Here is a 25217-nt window from a genome sequence, read left to right as displayed (position 1 = left end):
ACACTTGTTTTAAATACTTCCACACACGCTAGCATAACGAAACTTAGTGTTACTAGTTGCCATATGGCTATAGAGAAAAATTGCGCCAAAATTCAGAAATCTTTGGAAGATATCACTGAACAACACCAGTTGTGGAAACATTGGTAGGCTACTCTTGTATTTGTAACGCACTGATGTTCTGTTTTTTATATATTTGTATCGTTGTTGTGTTATAAGTTGGGTGTGTTTTAAAAATTGGACCCTGAGTCTGTAATAAAGTTTGATTGATTGATTATTTAACCACAGCAAAAGTAAAATTCTTACTTATATTAATTTTTCATCTATATTTTTTGTGTTTATTTAAAATTAGACACATCTGATATTATTTTAATCTCCAATATGTTATTTAACAGTTGATATAGTTCTTTAATGCTTCGCTAATAGCAGAAGAATCCCAGTTGTGCAGGTGGGATAAGTTGTAACACTGCATTACAATGTGCCCCTGTTAGAAATATGCTATTATATTCTATACTTTTATTAATTCTATTGAGAAAACATGAGAAAAGGGTGAATAAAGACTGAGAATCAATGTTCAGAAATTATTCATTATTATTTTGTTTTGAACTATTGTGTAGCTGTGTTTTCCGGTGTGTTCGTTGTCAAACTCAATTTTTTTTAATAATTGTTAATTATTGAAAAAATGCCATTATTTTATGTAAAAAAGTTAATAATTGTATTTCATTGAGAAAATATTTTAGTTTGTCTTGTATATTTTTTTGATTAGATCAGATATTTTAAGCTGTCATATGGTTATATTACAATGTACCCCAACTATGGGGCATGTTGTCACATTTCACTTCCATTCTTTCGGGGTATAAAAACTATACACTGTATTAATAAAACAAAACCACACAATTGTACTAGACGTGACCATTACATGACTCTGAACCCTAAGTAGATTTACTCAAACTGAGAAAGTCAAAAAGCGTTGCGCCCCGCTCCCCCCATGTCCAACTTGAATTTCTATGTAGGCCTGAAAACGTCTTTTAGTCACACTTAAAAACCCAGAGCGAGTTGACACATATTTCATGGTACATGTTGCAGACACAGTATGTGAGGTAAGATGTCAAAATAGAGCCTGCCATTTTCAACTAAATTTACACAGTAAAACAATTATGAAACAAAACATTTGGACTTTTGACTTATGGAACCTTATAATAATTACCGAGATAAAACTTACTGTTTGTGACGACTTTGCATTTATCAATGTCCTCTTTTCGAGGACGTACTTCAAGGATTATGGCGTTTGCATCCTCATTAGAGAGAGTCCAGGTGTCAGTTTTCGGAGTGGTTGCGAGAGGAACAGGTATATTGCTCTGAACAGAACAGACGGCATCATTCCAGCAGTGAGGACACAGGAGTAAACGATGCAGTTTCCATGGCAACAGCGACTTTGGGGTCTTGACCTTTAATTATGACATAGATTTAAACTGCATTTTCGGTTGGCCTTCTCATTGCTCACCACACACACACATAAACCACTTCCTTTTTGCTCTTGCGCTCTCTTTAGCACAATGTCCATTATTATCCTGCAGGCTGTCAGCTTGATGCATATAATGTGTTTAGAACAGAAGAACAAAATTACTGTATTGTGGCAATACAGAGACTAAATGATTTTATGCAGTGTGAAATAACAAATTCACACTATACAATTTGTGACAAAATACATAGCAGTGATGAAAGCATTAGGTATCGCATGCTGAGGAAATCTGCACCAGGCTGTCTCCTAGCAACAGACAGACCATGGTGCTGCACTATAAATATCTTTGTGTGTGTGTGTGTGTGTTTATGGAAAAATAGCTGACAGGGACAAGGTCCTGGGATTGAATTTTAGGACATACCAAGACACTACACTGACTCATCATTGTGTGGTTACAAGAATGAAACACTTCAGCATCAGAGCAAACAATATCGGCTACTATAGCGATGATCAGATAAGTGATCAAACAGAATCCAGTCATTTTATCTTACAGTTACTCACAGTGTTCATGTAATCATATTAAAGAATTAGTGGCAGTTAGTATGAATGATCGTGTGCAGCAGCTTAGGTTTAGTTTAAATGTTGGTGGAGACATAATATATGCTATATTTATTTAAACATAATTATCTTATCATTTAGTTGTTCTGCAGTAGACCTGTTGGTGGCACCCATGAGCCTGGCACAATCTAAGCCTGTGGACTTGATTTTGAGATTGTGCTTATAGGTGTAAAAGAGACTACAGATCACCACCAGAAGAGGGGGGAGGACAATTTCCTTATAGCTATATAAAGCCTCTGTGTTGATTTGGGTGGACAGAGTCGATGCCAATTACCTCTGCAGCTTCCCATCATGGTCTGTATTTCATCCTCTTATCTAAGCGCACACAAACTCTTCCTCTCATTTTCTTTCTCTCTATCCATATGTGAATCTCTCATTGCAATTACCATCCAATCAGACTGGCACAAAGTGGTGCTTCTCAAGTCCAGTGAAGCTGTGGTATGAGGTGAATGAGCATCTCCTTCTTTCTCCAGGACGGTCTGACACACTTAAAGAGGCACAGAAACATAATTATGTCCCTTGGGATTCAACCACACTTCCTCCACGTTCCCTATATTGCATACTATGATGTCGACAGTTTTGTTTATAGTACATAACACATTGTGAATAAGTTGTAGTACTCTATATTGATCTAAGGAAACGTTTGTACAACAATGATGTACTAAAAACTGTGCGTTTTTCAGGTAAAGTCGACAATATTCTTTCACACTGATCTGTGAAAACGACTAAAAACGCTGTATTATGCTGCCAGGCCAGTAGTTGGTGATGTAACTTTGTACGCGCCTATAGACTGAACACGTATTACGCATGCGCATGACATCACCGTTTTCACAAATTCGCATTTTTGTAGTTTACACGGAGACAATAACGGGATTGTTTTCAAAAACTTGCACTTTGAAACCCATTATCAAAAGTTTGCGTTTTCAGGCGTAATATTTTCATGTAAATGAAAGGCCAAAACGCATAAAGTTGTACGATTTAGTTGAAAACGGTGTTGTGTAAACAGCCCCTTAAACAGATCACCTTAATCACGAATACTGTCTGTCCTTTTAGGGTACGTTTACACGACAACGATGTACAAAAAACGGAAAGGTTTTTTCTTTGTACAGATGACAACATTGTCAAAATGATCCCTATTCACACGGATCCGTAAAAATGACTAAAAACGCTGTATTATTCATGCCAGGCCAGTAGGTGGCGATGTCACTTTGTAAAGAAACACTATGCGCCTATAGACTGAACACGTAATACGCATGTGCATGCCGTCACCGTTTTCACAGATTCACGTTTTTGTAGTTTTGCGGTAACAGTATCGTTTTCAAAAACGTGCACTTTGAAACCCGTTTGCATAAAAAATGCTGAAAAAGTTTTCAGTTTTTAATTGAAACGGCCCCTTAGTATTGGATTAATGGCGGATAAGTTTACCTTAGCTCAAGACATTCTCGCATCCTTTCATTCCTACGCTAACTGATCTCTGCTGGTATCTGTATCACCACCATCTTGGAGCCCTCATTCATTTGAGCGATCGTGGTGGCAGTGCAATATATAAACGACAAAGCAGAAATGAATAACAATCAAAAGCAAAAAGCTCCAGGTTGTAGTCATGAAAACTGTGGCTTTTAATGTAAACACTACATTCGATTGGTTTTCCAGCACGAACATCCCACATGAAAGAACAACCATTCACTAAAGAAGAGGGAGAAAAAGCAGCACAAAAGCATTCACTTGGAGAGGAAAAAGAAAGGATTTAAAAAAGAAGGGAAGGAGAATCAAAATGAACAGTAGTGTAGGTAATTGTACAGGTTTTTTTTTTCTATTTTTCATTGATTTCAAACTGAGAAGGCAGAGAGGGAGGATAGATACATCTTTCCAAATCTACGTGTGATAGGTGAGAGCTGTGCTTTTCTATGCAGACCTGGAAGGTGTTTGAGTACAATTCTCAAAAAACCAAGAGAAAGCGCATGAATCTGTACAGCCGTGCACAGCCCCGCCCTCTCCAGCACCGGGGACGGGGCCGTGCCACCAAAAAGTGGTTCGTTCGAAAACAAAAGAAAAGAAATGTTTTTAAAAAAAATAAAAAAAATCAATACATATACTGTAATTCAGGCTAAGTAAAGACATTGCAATGCAGGGCGAACAGGCAAAAAGAATCAGTACAGTTCATCAACATCAACATGGGTAAGTCAGTAAGAACGGTTCAAGAGTGGATCACAGGAACCCTTGCAAAATTCTTTTCTTTTTTTTTTTAAAAAAGGGGGAGAGAGGGAAAAAAAAGTTCTGTAGCTACAAAGCACAAGAAATATACCTTTAATAATATTACAGAATAATCATTGATATTGGTATTGTAATCATCGTCATCGTTGTCGTCGTCATCATCATCATCGTTTGTTGTTATTATTGTCATCCATGTTTTTTTTTTCTCAATTATTTCTACTTGTAAAGATTCTAGAACTGGAGGATCTACAGCTTTCTACAAAGACAGAGAGCCCAATGACCTTCGTCTGTAAGCCTCCACATCATTTCTCTGAGCCCCACATCTACCCCCCCTCCCCCTTACCACCCCCCCCTAACCCCGCCCACATGATGCCCTTTCTTTTTGCTGCGTCTGTCTTTTCTGTTTTCTTTTTTTCCTCTTTTTTTGTTCTTTTTATTTCATGTTTTATTCTTTATTTTCGCACCATTAGCTATGTGAAGCAGTTAGCTGTTTCTTTATACAAAGGCTGAGGGGTCATGCTATCAGTGACGGGGACTCCATTACCCAGCCAACTAAAACAGGAAGAAACCTAGGAAAGAGAAGGAATGAAGAGGGAAGGGTGACAATGGACGAGAGGTAGAAGAATGGACAAGGTGTAATAAGTACAAAGGAAGTGTGTGGGACAGATGATCAATAAATAAATTAATAAATTAATCAACAACAATACAAAAGTAAAAGTTCCTTACAAGACAAATGTTAATAAGTTCTCATAACAGTGACCTAGTGTTTCTAGTACTATTCCCAGACACGTCATTCTCAGAAGGTTGGCACTGATATGATACTTGCAATCATCGGACTGGTTCGACAGGCGCCAAGCTGCGCCGGGACGTTCCCCCAGAAAGCTGACCTACGGAAGTGACGGGGGCGGGCAGACGAAACGCAAGAAAAGCCTGGTGGGTGCGATCCTGGGTGTTTCCATTCTCTACGATATCGAACGGTACTACAGTGATTACAAATCGGGAGCGGGAACACGCTACAACTGACTTGAACCATAGTGCTTGAGACTAGCATAACTGTGGATTTAGCTAATGTCACATTATCGTCAAAGTAAATTCATATAGCCAGGCAAACATGTACATCCCCCCCTGACTGATATTCATGTAATAAATATACATACAATGACATAAAACATAAAAAATAGTAAAAGAAAGACATTTATCAAAAAAGAAAATGAGGGTTGTTTAGTTCAAACGATAAAGACACAATGGAAAACGGGGGGAGAACGAAACGTACGACAGCAAAGGAAAACAAAAACACAAAAAAGGTCCCAACTTTGTTCTAAAACCATAAAGGCTGGGTTTCTATAAGAAATCAGTTCTGTTGGCAGCTCTTTGAAAGACAAACTAAAAACATTTCATATATATATAATATATTTATATATTTGTATATGCCTATTTTAAAATTATCATTATCATTATTTACCAACTTGCATTTTCAATAGTAATCATTTCCAAAGAAGTGGCTCGAGAGGGAGGGGGCGGGCCTCAGTACAAGCCGCAGCCTCGCAGGTTGTTGGCGATGATGATGTCGGTCACGGCATCGAACACCACCTGGATGTTTCCTGTATCCGTGGCACAGGTCAAATGACAGTAGATCTCCTTATTAGGCGAGCGGTTCTTGCTTTCGAATTGTGCTTGAATGTAAGCAGCTGCATCGTCGTAAGTGTTTGGACCTACGGAGGCAGAAAGAGATCGAATGAATACGTGAGAGAGATATTAAAAATGAATGATCTTTGTCACTCCAGACCAGGGGTGTCCAATCTCAGTCCTAGTTCAGGACAATTTAAGTTCAGCTCCAGCTTGCCTCAAAACACGCCCGGTTCAGGTGAGTTTAATTGGGGTTGGAGCTAAACTCCGCAGGACAGAGATTGGACACCCCTGCTCCAGACGCTCGTTAACCCAATATTTCAAATGACCTCGGTGACTTCTGACATTCACCAATGTCTCGTACACATCCTTATGAAGCAAGTGCCCTTGTAAAAGCTGTGTACTATGTATGAGAACTTTTGGACCAAAAATGATTTGGACAATTTAAGTCACACTTAAAATGTCTGAATTCCATTGCGTTAGAAAGAAAAGATCAAAACAAGCAGCATCTACATACAAGTAATACTAGACGATCCTTTTCTCGGGAAGTCCTAGTAAAGTAACCACAGATGGACTTTATCATATTAAAGACGTGATCCACAAACGTTTGACAACCACATGGTGTCCAAAATCTTCATTTTGAACAGTATATCAACACCTAGGGACGAGCACGTACGACGGCCTTACGTACACATATCACCAGAATGATTGACAACTAGGAGGACCAATAATCTTGATGATCCACCCGGAAAAAGAAAATCCTCCGCAATACCTTTAATAATCATATTTATAATTGATTTATTCATTTAATTACATATACTGTCATTGTCCAAATGATTTTGTCTTAATTTTAAACAATAAATAAAGATGTTGTGTACTATTTAATCATTCATTATTAGAATATTGAAAATGTTCTGTCAAAAGTGTGCTTTAAAAAACACGCAAATACATTTTCATTGCGACTTCAGTGACCGAATGCTTTTCACATCGAAAGCAACACTGAGGGTGGGATGGGTCTAACGGATGCAGTGACTTGTGTTCTGTCAGAAGAGAATCTGACAGACCCTTCTGTGCCCACCTTTTACCCATGACTGCACATGCAAGATTCAGCTACCGCTCTACATCCTTTGCCTCCCACGTTACAGCGACTTCAGGATGTAGGGTGGTCCGAGTCTAGTGTTAAACCTGACCATGACATCAGATGGCGTTCTTACCTGTGTATTCAGGGAAACAGATGCTCAGGGGGGATTTCTTGATCTTTTCAGCGAACAGGTCTTTCTTGTTGAGGAAGAGAATGATGGAAGTGTCAATGAAGAATTTGTTGTTACAGATGGAATCGAACAGCATAAGAGACTCGTGCATGCGATTCTGCAAGAGGAAAAGAAACCAGAATGGAGGATAGACAGAGAAAGAGAGGCAGAGAGAAAAACCCGAGAAAAAAAAGTTTAGTGGAGATATATAAACAGCAAGAGTCAAGATAAGCAACTAGCGGAAGCCCACAAAAAGCAAAACATCACCTGACCACAAAGAGACATCTTCTTAGAGTCAAAATATTGGCATTAGCCACATCATGTGATAAGTTCAGATTATGACTACAAGTCTTGCTAACAGTTTGGTAAAATGATAATTATCAGCTCACTCCAATAATGATGATTCACCACTCTATATCCTCGATTATGCAGAGGAAATAAGCAGTGCTCAAAAACAGAAGATGCAAGATTAAAAAATGAGCGCCACACTTCGGATTTCATGACTATTTTATTCATTCGTGTCATATAAATAGACATCCATTGTTCAATAAATAATCTCAGCAGTGAGACACATCCAAACAATAATTACAGCAATTTGACAAAAACAGACATACAAAAAGTGATGGGTGGTAGGAGTACAGTAAGATGTTTGATGGGAGAATATGGCTCCTGTCTGCCTTGTCCTCCTGTTTGTAATCAGAATCAAATATGAATTAAATACTACAAAGGAACACACTATTTTATACAGTATGTAAGTGCCATTTCAATTGAATTATGCTACATTAGCATAACGTACCACTTGAACTTATTACATTTGTCAGTCTGATGAAAGGATTCTGGATACATCACCAATAGCTATTTGTACTATGGCTAAAGGCCAGGGAACAAATTGGCCTTTGTCCCTCAGCAACGGACAGACTCAATAACCCTTGAGTTTCTTTATCTTGGCCACTGAACTAATGATGTGTCTGATCTGGTAATTGATGTACATTATCCATCCGTCTTGCTACTTTACTTTTTTTTTTAAATAATAATCTAAATGTTATGGCTGATCAATTTGGGATTAAGGTCAAAGGTGTTTACTAAGTGCTTTCCCTTTAGGATCTTTGTTTGGCTTCTAGAATGAAAGTAACTATACGCCGACACATATGCACTGACCAATAATGGACCCGAACAATGACTGAATTGTGCTCAGTACTGACACTGGCCTTAACAGTACAGACAACTGCTTATAGCTGGCATAATTCAGCATGTTTTACAGTACATCAAGGAAACCCTCAATTATGACCTAATTAAATCAAATGGTTACCGTTTTGGCCTTTCTGTGTGAAAGGAATCACTGTCCTTTTGCTGTCTGAAGCAGTTGATTGAATTCAATCACATTTTCCACAGATTAACAGTAGCTAATAACGGACTGAGGTTTAAATTATTACGCTTGAACCCTCCAAAGACAGTCAAAGCAAAAGGCTATAGGCTAGGTCTGGTGCCAAATTCCAATTCTGGTAGCATTTCATTTCATTGGTCCACTTTGGTCATTCTACTAACTATAAGTAACTTTGCAACTACATGTCAACTAACTCTCATTAAAGTATTAGTAGACTGTCTGCTTAATATCTGCTAACACTTTATTTTAACGCTCTCCCAACAGACATTCTACTGACTATCAGTAACTTTGCAACTACATGTCAACTTATTCTACTAACCCAAATTCTAATATCTAACCCTAACCGTCTACTAACTAAGTCTACAATCAACTCTGAGAGTTAGTTGACATGTTGTTGCAAAGTTGCTCATAGTTAGTAGACTGTCTAAAGTGGACCATCAAAATAAAGTGTTACCCCAATTTGTGTTACACAAGATTTAAAAAAATATATATATATTTGAAATTGTCATCCTCCCTGAAAGTTGATGTATAATTCACACACACTGACTAAAGTGATTGTTTAGAGAGATGAAGATTAAAAGTGCTGTTCACATACATTCATAGCAGCAAACGTCCAAAGCATATATGGCACTGTGAATTATTGTCAATTACAGATCTGTATTTTCACATTCTCAAAAGCAGGCCTAATGGTCAAGGCCTCAGTTCAATGCAATGCACGTGTCTGCCTATTCTAGAGCAAGCAACAGTTTATCAGCTCATCAGTCTTTTCAGCTCCGGTTCATTCAGTTCCTGTTGCAGTCATATTCCTGCTATGAATAATATCACAGCTTGCTCTTTAGTTAAAACTGTGTCGCCTCTAGATATGACTAACCCTACTGCGTACTGTGACCAGGTAATCAAGCAAGATAGAATAAAACAGACTGCATTACACACAAAACAGCAATGTGTGGTGAGACAGCTCAGTGATTCTATCACTTCAGTCATACTGATATAAAACATACTTCTCCAGTTGTTGCAGGTGTGTGATTCTGGTGTTATCTGTATGTGTGTGTAGATTTTTTCTTATATATATAAAAGGAATTAATACTATTGTTCAGCAAGAATGGATTAAATTGATCAAAAGTAACAGTAAAGAGTTTTACATTGTTACATTAAGTAAAAAAAAAAAAAAAGAAGCATTAAAATAGAAAAAAAATATTACTGCTTTTACTTTTTATCAAATAAATGCAGAAGCGGTAAGCATAAGAGACTTCCACCAAGCATTCTTTTTTTTTTTTACTAACCCTAAAATGTCATTTGTGTGTGTACATATATATATATATATATATATATATATATATATATATATATATATATATATATATATATATATATATGTGTAGAGAGAGAGAGAGAGAGAGAGAGAGAGAGAGAGAGAGAGAGAGAGAGAGAGAGAGAGAGAGAGAGAGAGAGAGAGAGACGTTTAATGGGTTTATGTGAGTATATTTTTTATAGCCTATTCATGTTAAATAAATATTGATTTCAATTATACTGTAATATTGAACAGCTATCATTACTTATTTAATCTCCAGAAATTAAGAACAAATCCATTTAATAGAGACATCAGTAGCATTACTGGTATCAGTGATACTGGCCTTAATTCATGGTGCTCAGTAAAAAGATGAAAATAAACAAATATAACGTCTTTGTTGTTTCTACATTTATTTGGAGATTCAATGTGAAAATGTGTATTATAATATAAAAATATATTACAAATCTTAGTTGGGTGCTATCAATTGTGGTTAATTACAGAAAAAAAAAATATATAGTAGTGTATATACAGTAGTGGCTAAAAGTGATGTTCAGTGGGATTGGCTTGGGGGGTGGGGGGGGGTATGTTTTTAATGATCCTACAAGTTCAATTAAACCATCAAAATGTGATGAAAATATTTTATATTAAATACAGTATGAGGGAAGAATAAAACACTAAACTTGGTTATGGTATGTATCTGACATTTGGCAAAAAATGGAGTAGCTACAGGCTTTATTTTACAATGTAAAAAATGGCATAGAAAAAAGCTTACTGACTACAACATAACCAGTTTTGTTGGTTCTCTCTTGATTTTGCATGTGTTCATAATTTCTTTCTATGACTGGTCAAAAATTACGTTCACACGATGTGCCATGTTTCATTGCATTATCACAAATAAAACTATTGTGAAGCACAACTAAGCAATATGCTTACATAACCTATAACACATTTTTAATAAGGTAAATAAAGTGTGAAGATGCCAATTTCCTAGGCCGGACAACACTTTTGGCCACTACTGTATATATTATAGTATGTTTTTATGTGATCATGTAGTTCTTCTCTCCTTATAAATCAGCTTTATCTTTTCTCAATACAATACAAAAAGCTAATAAAAAGACTTCCAATTTTGAAGAGTAACACGTCCTGTTTTTTTTTAGGATGCTAAGAGGCTAACATTTTTGTGGTTTGGCTCAGGGCACAGGACATTTGCACTCTCTTCTAAATGCCAAGTAAATGTCAAGCCTAGTGTTTCATCAACACTCTGAGATGCCAATTCAGAACTCATGTAAAATGAGCCAGCTTGTGAATATTCGTGGAATTCATATCCAAAATGCATTAATCTGAAAAATGTGTGTATAGAACATCATAATAGTGCCACCTACATAATCACTAGAATTTAAAATATTGCCATATAACCTAATTGAATCTGGTCTCATTAATCTGCATACCGTGCAATAAGGACAAAAGGATAGGTCTGAATTTACAAGCTCAGTTACAATAGGATAAAAGTAGCAAGTAGTGGAAGTTTGGCACCAATTTTCCTCAAAATATCTCCTGACCTCTCTCTTACACACCAGGAAGGTATCAGGAAGGACATTCAAATCACATTCCTATATTTGTAACAATGTACCTAAATCAATAGATGAGTTCAGACCTTCGGTTAAAATTTAGAACATAAATTAAAAAACAGCTCTGTGAGAACTATAACCAGATTTGACTCAGTTCCCACCTTATAAAATAACATCAAAATGCCTGATGGACACCAATAGAGACAATTGTATAAAACAAGGACCAAAAGTCACATATCCAACAACAGTGTCCACTGTATTGTGGGGCTGTAAAAGAGCTGGACATCACTGTGAGTTAGTAAAGACCACAGAAGCGCAGGTTGTTAGCGATGACGACATCAGTGACCGCGTCGAAGACAAACTGAATGTTGTCTGTGTCCGTAGCACAGGTGATGTGCGAGTAGATCTCCTTTTCAACTGACTTGTTCTTACTCTCGTACTCGGACTGAATGTAGTTCACAGCTTCCATGAATGTGTCCAAACCTGCAGCACAGGATGAGTCAGGTAAGGATGGAAAAGCAGCAGATGAACAAAAGAAAACAGTGGGAGATACAGAAATGGTGATAAAAAATAAAAATAAAAAAAAAGACCATTTGGAAAGACAAACAAAGCAAAAGAGAGTAGAAAGAATTGTGGTAAATATAAACTGGAAACTGAACACTTATTATATGTGCATATTATATTTTACAAAGTAATAAAAGAATTGCTATAATACTTTATATAGCTTTATAATAACTTATATATTATACAAATTATTTTTGCTGTCTGAAAGTATGTTTACATTAAAGGTCGGCAAAGTAAGACTTACATTATAATTGAATCATTTTTCAGTTAGAAACATATTAACTTTGCCCTCGATCTCACAGGCAAGGATACAATCTTGTAGGATCATTATTTAAAAAATAAAAAAACTTCCTCAGGGAGAGAAAATGATTTATTACATATATATATCCTCAGCACATGCTCAAGAAAGTTATTTCTGTTTCTCAAACTTATTTGTGATTGTGCAGCTTGTCTCCCATATATCATTCAGGATAATGAGAATGAGGAAATGTTTAAGAGCAGCTATGGAGGAAGCTGAAGAGCTCAGATCTAAAATGAACAGGAAATAACAGATGATTGTTTCTCTTCAGTGTGGAGGATAAAGAAATGCAGGCTGTCCAGATTATGGGTGAGAATCCATCCAAAATGAATAAAATAACAGGACGGTTCTGAAGATTTATTGTGCTAATTGGCTTCTGGAGATTGTTTCTCCAATCCTCTCCTCATCAGTTATTTTGTATTTTCATCCTATTTCAAGGTCAAGGTATCTTTATTTCATACCCGCAGGTAAATTTGTTTTGCAGATAAAAAGAAGAATTCTGTCCTTTCTTTCTATTGCTCACCACCGGTGTATAATGAGTTTACCTGTGTACTCTGGGAAGCAGATACTTAAGGGAGATTTCTTAATTTTCTCCTCAAATATGTCCTTCTTGTTGAGAAAGAGAATGATGGAGGTGTTTGTGAACCATTTGTTGTTGCAGATGCTGTCAAACAGCTTCATTGACTCGTGCATGCGGTTCTGCAGAAAGAAAAATAAGACATCAACATCATTTACAGCCATGCATCCACAAACATACACATATTTACTTAGCTATAGTAAGGTTTCGTCAGGTTTAACCCACAAAATTGTCTCCAAACTATAGCTAAGTAAACCCACAAACACACTCTCTCAGGCGCTCTTATCCAAACACACACACACAAACTCAGGTGTAATCACACTCTAAGTGCAAAATTAGAACATGACGTGAGACATGAACAGAAAAAAAGAAAGGAAATTTAAAGAAAAGAAAGGAACAGCAAAAAAGCCAGAAAAGGAAACAAAACATATTCCGCTAACTGAAGAATGAATTACTCATCTCATCATGATCAGATGATATACAGTGAATATTTATAAAGGGAAAAGGGTAAAGATATACGCTGTCCTTATATCCATATGTGATTAATAAATGATTATTCTGCTCATTATTTGTTTATCATCTCAATGGTAATGAATTCAGAGTTGGAAGCAGTGACTCTCTCTTTGATGTGTCCGGTCATTTCAGGAAGAAAACGAGGTCAGACGATCACTTTTACCAGTAACAGCCTATTAAAAGTTGTGGTTTTGGAAAGAATCAGCAATGCATCTAAATTTAATGACTGAAACTGGCAAGCACAAAAGCACAGAATTGTGAAGATATAAACCCATTACTCTGTCTTTTTTCCACAGAATTGCGAGTTTATATCCCACAATTCGGACTTTTTCCCCTCAGAATTGTTATATAAACTCGCAATTGCAAATTGTAAATTCCAAATTGGGAGATATAATCTCAGAAAAAAGTCAGAATTGTGACATAAAAATCTATGTAAAATGTTATAGGCTTAAATATAATTTCATGCTGTAACTACAGGGCTAATAAATGATGTCCCCTATGTTAATAATATGTAGTCCTATTGTTTACATCAAATTCATGCTTTTATAGTAGACCGCAAACATCAGCGTTTAAGTCTGAAAGGGTCTTTGAACACGGTATTCTATAAAAATCTTTTCTGCATCCTGATTCTGACATCCAAAGGCTCATTAAGACATTTTTATCTTATTCCATGGATTTTGCCCCTTTTCCTCCACTTGTTACCACCGTTTTTATGCCACCACAATGCGCACGCAGTTGCAAGCAACAAAACTGTGACATCTGCTCCCAAATGGTCTATTCTTTATTCTGCGAACCACAAAAAAATATCTTTTAATTGTTTTCATCCATACAATGAAAGTCAATGATGACCAAAACAATATTTGACCACATTCATTGTAGATTTTCATTATAAGGTGAACTACCCCTTTAATTTATCGTAAGGCACAACATAAAGCCTACTGCTTCCAACTCTTTTTAGTATGTACTTTCACTGAGGTTGCTGACGATAATTTCATACCTGTGGAAGGGACGTCTGTAGAGCTGGGCTGGATTGTTTAGCGATTGCTTAGAGAAGAAAGCCGATGGCGAGAGATGACAGGAGAGCAGCTGAGATGTTTTGAAGGAGAGACGCAGATGCAGAGGTGGCCGCTGGAGGCCACAGGAGCAGCTGAGCGGAACCGGACATGCACCAGAACCCAACACTTCACTCACATTTCCCACCCCCAGACACCACTGCTGTTCAGACTCGCACGTACATTTACACACACACACACACTGAAATGCTAAACGATAGTCTAGCAATGCAGAATCGTTCCATGCTTTGTCACACATGAAGAAAGGAACAGCTCTAAACAGATGAAAAAAGTCTCACACAGGTCAAACTGGAAAGGAACGCACAGTGTTTGAAGGAAATAAACGTATGTTTTTTTGTTGAAATGGAAGAGGAAAGGGCACAGTGTGCACAGGAGGGAATGTTGGGACAGAATGTCAGACGACAAATGCGTAAACACTGATAGAGCGCTGAATGGACGAGCACTGACTGGAGACACGTTCTGAGAGTGTGTATTCATAGCATCTGTAAGTGTGTTTATCTCTGTCCGTTTGTTTCGCCAGGACTTTCTTACAGAATAATAGAATCTGTCTTCTCTTTTTATAACTTCCATAGATCAGGTGAATATGGGTGCGCGAGAGTTGCTGTATTTATGGGCGTCCTCTTTTCTAGCCATAAAAGCCCCCTTCTATATCCAAAACACATCACCGTAAATCTCTCTGATGTTGTAAAAATTCTCTTATCGGAGTTTGTCGAGAGAGAGTGTGTCTAGGCAGATCTGAGGCCTGTGCCACACAGACGTCCAAACATGACTCATCACACCTGCCATGATTCAATTGGCACGGTCACAAAATCAATCAATTGTGTGAGGAATGGGGATACAAATAATTATTTGTTTCTTCTTTTAAAGGACACTGTAAAAGTGTTCACAGACCTTAAAAATAAGTTTGTATGGCTTTGAATTTGTCTACTTAATTATTTTATGTAAACATATTGCCATTTACAAGTTGTCATAATTTATAATTTGCCTATTAAAAAACTTGATTACTTAAATTACTGCTTATTATATAATTTAATATTTCATATGTATTTCGATAAAGGTCAATTTGAGAACATTAACTAACAATTAACTAACTAATTAACAATTAACTAACATTAACTAACAATTAAAAATAATTGTGTTAAATTAAAACAAAACTTTTAACATTATTTAATGGACCTGAGATAACATGAACTAACAATAAACTAACATTAACAAAGATTGATTACAACAGGGTTTCAGCATTACGTGCTCAAGTTGAACCCCTAATAAACATTGTTAAAAAAAAATGTGTTGATGCATTAAACAATGTTAACTAATAGGAACTTTTAGTTGAACTTTATGTTGTCTATAAGAAACGGACATGGTGAGGAAAGTGCTTGTTGTCTTAAACTAATGACAACATCACATGAACACAGGAGACAAAACACTCAACTCAACCTACGCTGAGCCCAACACTTGACTAGGTTAACAATCAACAAAATTACCATTTTAAGATGTGGGACAAATGCATCCTGACATCACAAGTTACAAAATGTGTTAGCAAAAAACCAAAACAAAATAAAACCAAAAAACTAGAGAAATGTTGAACCTTTGTGACCTCATGGGAACTCCAGCACTCTGAGAACCCATTATATGCACAGTTAGTTAGCACGGGATAAGCATTTGCAACACAGACATGATACTCAAAGCTATGGCGTTATTAGATTTGTCCAAGTAATTGGTCCAATAATAAGCTCTCGCATCCGTGACAGTAAGTGCATAGCATTTCGTTTTCATCACCATACAGGTTATAAAGCTTACTGTAGCTGTGTGGGCGTTCAGTTATATATATATATATATAGTGTTTCTTGAGTTGAGAAAATACTGTACTTACTCAAAAAAACAGTTCTTTATTTACCTTTGCATTGCAAACAAGTTCAAACTGTCCAAACTGAGTGAAGCACTTCATTCATGATGGAGGCGGAGTGGAGTTGTGAGGTTTTACCGACCATTTGCGGATCCAATGGAGTTACGAGGTTTAGTCACTAGCTCTTTTTAATACTTTTCATTGTTTAAATATTAGCAAAACCCACAGACAGATGTAAAGGGTGACCAATAGTAATTATTTATGGGTAAAACATATTTGTATCCAGTATAAACCTAGTGTATTTGAACCTATAGTGAAATTTATAGTATTTTGTAACAGTAAGTTTGTTAGAACTTTGGAATAGAAATACAATTATCAAGTACTCTTATTTTTTCATTATTATTTACTATTTCTTCGAATTTTACAGTATGCACAAGATGACACATACACAGTATACACATTACCGGATGTGCCGCTTAGTGCGGGAGTTCATAATGGAGGCTGATTTATAAATGCCACTGACCTTTAAATTTCTAAAAACCAGCTATTTAAAGGTCCCGTGGCCCTTATTTAATTATAAGGCTGTGGATGATCACACAGCACACTACGATCATGGTCACATGATTGGCAACATGATTGTGATTACAGTGTTCTGATCAACTTGAAGATCATTATGTCTGCACCGAGACGTCATGACCATCAGGATTAGTGATAAACATCTCATCTGAGGCAACTTCCAAATGACAAAACGTTCAAACACCCATGAATCATTTTTGTTAGTTTGTTAGGTGTGCACACAGTGTATTTGAAACACAGTGCACATGCAATTATTTATGAGCCTGTGTGTGTCAGAGCATAAGCACAGAAGTGTGTTTGTGTATGGATGCATGTCTGTGCGTGTGTATTTAGTGCTCACCGTGGTCTCATCTTCATGGAGCACCTGGTCGTATCCACTCAGAGCCACACAGAAGATAATGGCAGTCACATCCTCAAAACAGTGGATCCATTTCTTCCTCTCCGACCTCTGACCTCCCACATCAAACAGCCTTAGAAGACACAACTCAACGTGAGTTCACCACAATCACAATAATGCACTGCATAACACGAGCGACATACACTACCATTTAAAAGCTTGGGGTTAGTAAGATTTGTTTTTTGAAGAAAGTAAAGGAGTCATATAATACTTTTTACTGTTTTTCTTTCCCTTTAGTGTGTAATGTATTTGTTTGTGCATGTATACGATCTGCAAAGTTACAGTCTCCCAACACAGTGGTTTATTTGATCTAACAGAGAACAATGATCCAGATCTGCCTAAAACACCTCGGTCGAAGTCCAGATATTACTTCCTCAAATGTCCAAGTCACAATGTGAAATATTAGCATAATGCCTGTCTAAAGGCTTACGCAAAGAGAGAAGGCAAGGTTTCAGTGAATTGAAGTGTGTGTTTGGCGTTGTGTGTTTGGATGTGAAAGCAAAACCAAGGTTAAGATTTGTTTATAAAGCTGTTCCTGAGCAGAACAACTCAATGTTTGCTTGTGGACAGCACATTTTACAGAGGACAGCTTCCTGAACCTGGGAGAACACAACGCGGACTGCTTACCACTGTCAAACGTTCTGCTCATGTCGTGTTTGCAAAGTTATTTCCAATCAAATGGCTTGAAAATCCACATATTCCTAATCCGACTCAGACTCAAACTGATATGGTAACCAACAACATTATTATTAACTGTGTGTTTACAAACCCTGTAGAAGCCTTGGAAGCTGAAGCTTACGATTATGGTAAGGGCTGTTACATTTCCGACACACACTTGATGTGTTTGACCAATCACAATGCACTAGGTCAGCTGGCCAATCAGAGCAATCTGAGCTTTCAGGAAGGATGGGCTCTGTAGAAACCAGTACGTTTCTCACAGGGAATAGAGGAGACTTAATAATGTACAGTATGTGAAAAATTATGTGTTTTTTTGAACACCAAAGCATGTTACCTATTCTATTACACCCAATCAAAATAATGAACTTTTAAAATAGTATTATATGACCCATTTAATACTTTTATTCAGCAATAATTCACATTAAATTGATCAAAAGTGACAGTAAAGTTAAGCATTTATAATGTTAAAAATGAGTTCTATTTTACATAAATGCAGTTGTTTTTTTATTCATCATAGAATATAGAAAATATAGCATATTAGAATGATTTCTGAAGGATCATGTGACACTGAAGACTGGAGTAATGGCTACTGAAAATCCAGCTTTGCCACAACAGAAATAAAATATATTCAAAAATAGTTATTTAAACTAATAATTTTATTAGAATTATTATATTATATTATAACTATTTTATAATATTACAGTTTTCCATGTATTTTTGATTTTTAAAAAAATGCAGCCTTCCTGAGACTTCTTTCAAAAACATTAAATAATATTTCCGCTCCCAAACTTTTGAACAGTAGTGTGTCCTGTTCCACAGCTAACATTTGCCGTTTTCTCCTCAAAAACTTTCCTTAAGCGACATGATTATCCAGTAGTGGCCAAAAGTGATGTCTGAAGGGGATTGGTTTGGGGATTTGTTTTTAATGTTTTAAACCATTTAAATATGAGGAAAGAACAAAACACTAAACTTGGTTAAGGTATTTATCTGACAAAATTATTCAGCAAAAAAGGGGTAAACTACAACTACAGGTTTTATTACATTTTATTACATACATTTGACTACAACATAATCAGTTTCGTTGTTTCTCTCTTATTCTTGCACGTGTTCATAATTTCTTTGTATGACAGCCCGGCCAAAAATTATGTCCACACAATTTTACATGTTTTATAGCATTATCACAAATAAAACGATTGACTCCAAGCACAACGACGCAACATGATTACAAAATCTTTTTTTTTAAAGAAATAAAATAAAAATCATCATTTTTGGCCACTACCATATTTAATTATATAACTATATGCTTTAAAAAGCCCTAAATCTTAAATCTGTAATGATTTTCACCCAATATCATGAGTGGATCTGTCATTAAGATGCTAGTATCAGCTTCAGAACACGCATTTCAGGTACTGCGCTTTTCTGTGAAAACGCTAGTTTCTGCTGTAACAGTGTGACGTGTTGCTAAATCTGTCTTCAGAATAATGTGGCAGCTCTGTCTGTCCAACCCCCATCAACACTTTTTATTTTAGTCTTCTATTTTCACGTGCTATCAGACGAGAAAACCTGTGAATGAGGAGCTGATGTGAAGTGAGAGAATGGCAGTGTTTGGAGATAATCATCTACGTTAATCTCGGGTTAAAAACACTTTTTGCTGAAAAGAGTCTGAGTATACACATATTAAATCAAACTTTTTTTTTCATCTAGCCATGGCCTGATTATGATTCATGAATGAGTGAAAATGATAATAACTGTAGTACTCTAACAGCCAGAGAAAGGCTCTGAATTACACGCTGTACCTTCAGATGCATAAATAACACACCAATCAGTCTCACCTGAAGTGCAGGTTCTTGAAGGTGAAGTGGGTTTCTACAATCCCGGTGGTCTTCACTCGAGTTCGCAGAATGTCCTGCTCTGTGGGCTGGTAGTCTGGAGCACCGATCCGATCTAAACTGTCTAAGTAGCTGGAGGAAGAATGAAAGACAGTGTGTTAGGACCCACAGTTTTCCACAGAATCTGAGCAACTGTCATTCACATGAAGTATAAAAGTCTCCTGAGATACTAGTAACTTCTCAACCAAGAAGATCCAACAGTTGCTGTTGTTTTCCATCTTTTCCATGTACATTAGGCTTATTATAGTTTGCGCCTTATTTAAAAAAAAAAACTGCTATCTACCTAGCACAACTAACACACTGTTTATTGTGTTTACCATGACATCTGTAATTCATCAGTAATGATGATATTATAATCAGGCATATGCTATATCATTCAAAAGTTTGGGGTCAGTAAGATTTGTTTTGCACCAAATCAGCATATTAGAATGATTTCTGAGGGATCGTGTAACACCGAAGACTGGAACTTTGCCATCACAGGAATAAGTTACGTTTAAAAACATGCATATAAAAAAGGTAAATCATAATATAATTTCACAATATTACTGTTTCACTGTATTGCTGAGTATAGGAGACTTTAAATTCTTAGAGTACGTTTACACGACAACAATGTACTAAAACAGGAAAAGTTTTCCCTTTGTGTTTTTCGCAATCCCCGTTCACACGGATCCGCGAAAACGACTAAAAATGCTGCCAGGCCAGTAGTTGGCGATGTCACTTTGTAAAGAAACACTACAAGCCTATAGACTGAACATGTGTGCACAAGATGTCACCGTTTTCACAGATTCACAATTTTGTAGTTTACAGGGAGTAACGTGCACATTGAAAGCCGTTTCCAAAACACCGTTCTCATGTAAACGAATGGCCAAAACACGTTTTTGGTTAAAAACAGTGAATTCCCTTGAGTTCATATTTTGTTGACAGATTCTCATTTATGTTACACTGTAGCTCTGACAGAAAAATTATTGCTTTTCATATAATAGTGAGTGTCAACAAATCAGATGAGAGTCCATCCCTACTAAAGACAAAATCTTAAACACAGGACAGTCAATCAGACTATAGGACAATGAGTCAAAATAAAACATGAAACATCCTTCTTGTGCCACTCACAGCTGACACATTTATACACAAGCTACCTCTTCAAAACACAACACTGATGCAAGCAGACAGGAAGGACCGAGCCGGATTTTCATCAAAATGTGATCTATATTCTCTAAGGCTGTGGATGTCATTTATCTTCCAGATGAATATGTGTGCTTCCAAATTGGATGCCAGTTGAACTGAAGGTTGAGTACCACGAGACGCCGAAACATCCATCAAAGCATCTGGCTGGTAATACTGGTATACAGTAGACATCGAATGGATGATTACATCAAAAATGCAATTTCCAAAAATGTTTTGACACATCTAGAGGAAAATTACTGCAAGTATTCCTGCTTGGAATTTCAAATCAGCTTGATTTTTCATTTTGTGTCTTGTGTAATTATATCTTGTATGCTTCGGTGTACATTCTGCTCTTGCTTTTTATTTTGTTTGCCTCTCTTTCTTTCTTGTTTCCCTTCTTTTCCTGTCCATCTGTGGCATTGAGATGTTGCAGTCGAAGGTTTCCTTGGTTGCAACAGAATTCTGCAGTGAAATGTGAACATTCCACGGTCACTACTGTCTTCAGTGCTCAACCACAACAAAGTCCCTTTAAGACAAGTCAGTTCACTCAACGGGCATCTTGGATATTTCCCCTATCCAACTTATTTTTAACGTAAAAGCAATTCATAAATTGAATGTTTTTAGCTGTACAAAACAGCTAGTTAATGCTTATTGATATTGCAAACTGGTATTTCTTATATTATTTTTATGTATTGTCTTAATTATAAACACACTAAGTTAGTAGTGCAAATAGTTTTACCATTGACTGCACTTTGTTATTCTTCTAGTTATTTCACTAAAGCTGCTAATGAATCGAAAGTTTCACTTTCAAAGGACATATAGCTTACTTCTGCGTTGAACAATAAGGTGGATAGCAACATAGATCTTTTTTCTATGTACTTTTTTTTCTTTTTCTGTAGGTATCTAGTATAGGTATCAACTTAAATCTACCTAATTGGGACCGAAATATCCAAAACTGTTTGTCAAGATTATGTGGCAATGATATATTAGATTTAAATCTGACAACACAATACTGTAAATGTTTCTTCTCTAGCTCAAATCACGCTTTAAAAACCCTATATTCTTCAGGTTTGTGCAGCTGATATGCAAAACAAGTCTATCACAATGGCAAATGGCACTAAAAGGCAGGACGCCCCCAGATATTAAGCGTTACAGTTTCTCACATACATTTTTCTACTACAAGTTATCCATATTTCCCTCTTGTACTGTCCCTGGCTACACGTACAGCCTTCCAACCTCATAACCTCCCTTCCACCAAATAATTCCACAGACTTACAACATCATGCAGCATCACTAAACACTAAATCATGATAAACAGCAGTTAAATCTCTGATAATAATGTGAAATTCCCTGTGCCAAGTCTCCACAGATGTGGTGACATGGAGCCAGATTCAGACACAGGCTGAAATGGATATAAGGCCTGAAATAGAGTATAGAAAGAGGACTGAAAAATAAATAAATTACAACGAATAACACAGCACGTGAGGGCAAGGTCTATGTCATGTGGTCCAAAAGTCTCAGACCACTGGGAAGATCTGGGAAACAAAATCTATTTTAAACCTGGAAATAAACGGAAAGTTTTAGCATTTTAAAAAGGGCAAATGGTCAGAAGTTCTTGCTTCCATTAAAACACAATGCTCCTTTGACCATTCTTAAATGCTGGAGGTGAACGTGCAACATGTTCCTGGATCAACAACATTCAACAGTATTCTAATCAACCAATCAGATTTGAGGGACAAGTTTACAGTTTATGTCAACTTTCGGCTTACAACCAGGGTTAGGTGCCCCTACATCAGTGTTATTCACATATGATTTCCCTCTGATTTTAGGGATAAGTTATAGGTAGGGTTAGGTTTAGGTGTAGGGTTAGGGTTAGGACTACATTTTCTGACAAAATATGTTGATCCACGAACATGTCTTGCTTGGCAAAGTCACGGTGACACAGGTTTTACACAAACCTGCTGTAATAAAAAAATAATTATAATAAAAAAATATGTCTGGACCCACTTTATATTGTCAGCCATATATGGAAACAATATAAAGAGCTTTTGAAAGAAACCTCATTGTGTATTTAGCATATTTCTCTTCTTATGGTTCACTACACTGACTCTAGGGGGTGCTGTTGCTGTGACTGACTAAGTTGTAACAATGTTTATGAGTGGCACTTTTGGCTTGCAGGATCGCTTAGTCAGTGGCACTTATAATCTCAGGTTCTTTCAAGTTTACTTGACACAGTATGTACTTAAGTATGAACTGCTCTCATAGTGCACAGTCTCAAATGGGACATAAGTTGAACAGCACTAATAAGGCTGACTGTATACTGACACATTCTCTTCTCTTTGATAGTGTCAGTGCTGTCTCTCTCTCTGGGGCACGTTCCTTTGTGACCTGTATCTGCTGGCTGTGCACGTCCCTCTCAGCATATTTTGTCTATTAACAAATAGCAGATTTAGGGCAGCTATGTTAACTGAGGATTTCCATAAGCTTTTTTTTAGAAAGCAACTGTCCGCACTGGCCAGATAAAACCACAATAAGTATAGGTAATCTTTCATTACATTTGACTAAAGGCAAATTTCACTAGAGTCATGGCTCAGAGACAAGTACGAGTGTTGCCTTTGGGTGCGAGTACAAAAATCTTGGGATGCAAGAGAAAATTGTCTGAAATAGTTATTGAAATACAGTATTTACTTAGCCATTATATATATAGCAGACGTTGAAATATATTATATTTTTTGATATTTCAAAATCATAATAATGTGTGTATGTCTGCTTAGTTGGCTGTAGATGCAGAGAATATATTCAGTAAGGAAGAATTGTTGGATTTTATGTACAAGTACGTGTGCGCAAGTGCATTTTGTCATTTGCAGCAGGACTACTGGTTTTATCTCATATGCACTCAATGCCCTGATGGTGTTCTGCGGAGTAGCTGTATGTACTATTGTAAATCTTTTATAAATATGACGTCACTATGTGGACTTTACTCTGTCGTTTTAGGCCTAATGGACATGCGGGCAGGGTTGTGCTGGAGGGTTTCTTCACTTCTCTCTCTTTTTAGTATGGAAAACTCGTATCTCTCTACCACTCAGGCTGCTTGCCAGCTCTGCCCTTCCCCCGTCTCCCTCTCTCTCTCTCTCTCTCTCTCTCTCATACACCATCTTTCTTTCTTTCTCCCTCCACCCTCCCTCTGTTTCCTGCTGCTGCTTGAGTGCTCTGCCTGGCAACACCTCTCAGCGCCCAGCCTGCTGTCTGCTGCTCCCCATCACGGAGAGAGAGAGATAGAGAGAGAGAGGTTGCTGCTTACCACATGTATTGTGGTAACAAAAAGGTTTGGAAATTCGGGGTGCTGCAAGAATGTCACAATGAGCCATTATTACTAATATTATGTAAAGTCTGATATTACCTCTGACCTCTGGAATTACTGTACTGCTGCTTAAAGGGATAGTTCACCCCAAAATGTTGTCATTTTTTACTCACACCCAAATTCATTTGGGTATATATATATTTACCAGGTCTCTCATTGTTGAGAAAGTTTCTTGACAATGACAAATGATTTAAAAAAAAAAGTTATTTTGATTTTGACAGTAATTCAGTGAAGATACACTATCACACCCACAATTTTTTTTTTTGAGAATAGAGTTCTGCATTGTGGGAATCACGGTACGGAAGTAGATGCACTGTAGTAGGTAATTAAAATTGTAACATCAAATGACCAATAATATTAGGTTTAATTTAGGTTATTTTAAGGAAAATGGTTCAGAATTGCTGTATTGTGAACTGCTGTAATCGGTCTCACGATCGACAGGGCAAACGCCACATAAATCATATTAGTTTCCCCCATTTTCCTACTTGGATAAAACACAAGGAGGTCACAAAGAAGCGTCTGATGGCTTGGGTCGCCGCTGGTTGTCAATATTATACTACCGGACGAAAACAGTGGATTATTGCACGTATGATAGGTGAGTAATTACTCCTGAAGTGTAACAAACCCGCATAGACAAGCTTCATAGCTCACAGAATCTGAGAAGTGTGTGTGTGTCACCACTGATGCCTGGTTGACGTTACCTTAGTGCGAACGATTGTTTTCTCCGCGTTTACTTTGTAGATCTGCAGATCTTGCACCCATCCATTTGTGAACTGCAGGTGAGCCTCCAGTGACAAGTTTTTAAATTGATCGGAGCAGAGACAAAGAGACTTCAAACAGAAAGCACAAAGCCTTTCTTTAAAGTGAATTT

At 36.9% G+C, this 25217-nt stretch overlaps 1 protein-coding gene across 2 annotated transcripts in view; it reads right to left on the bottom strand.

The window, feature by feature from the left end:
* Positions 1–4750: 4750 nt before the first annotated feature.
* The window catches only part of gnao1a (guanine nucleotide binding protein (G protein), alpha activating activity polypeptide O, a), an 88721-nt gene continuing 68254 nt past the window's right edge, over positions 4751–25217 (bottom strand). The window contains exons 5-8 of one of the 2 annotated variants that reach the window (XM_084410076.1): positions 19765–19893; positions 17198–17327; positions 7132–7285; positions 4751–6003 (exon numbers count right to left, since the gene is read on the bottom strand). In XM_084410076.1, the coding sequence (XP_084266202.1) occupies positions 5816–6003; positions 7132–7285; positions 17198–17327; positions 19765–19893 (601 nt within the window). In that variant the 3' untranslated portion in view covers positions 4751–5815. Of the gene's footprint in view, positions 6004–7131; positions 7286–10986; positions 11894–12817; positions 12972–17197; positions 17328–19764; positions 19894–25217 lie in introns of those variants that run through there. The other variant, XM_084410077.1, reaches the window with a different exon arrangement.

Source organism: Rutilus rutilus (genome assembly GCF_951802725.1).
Source record: "Rutilus rutilus genome assembly, chromosome: 5".
Classification (NCBI taxonomy): Eukaryota; Metazoa; Chordata; class Actinopteri; order Cypriniformes; family Leuciscidae; genus Rutilus; species Rutilus rutilus.
The sequence above is the reverse complement of the archived record's forward strand: the minus strand, read 5'-3'. Positions and strand labels throughout refer to the sequence as shown.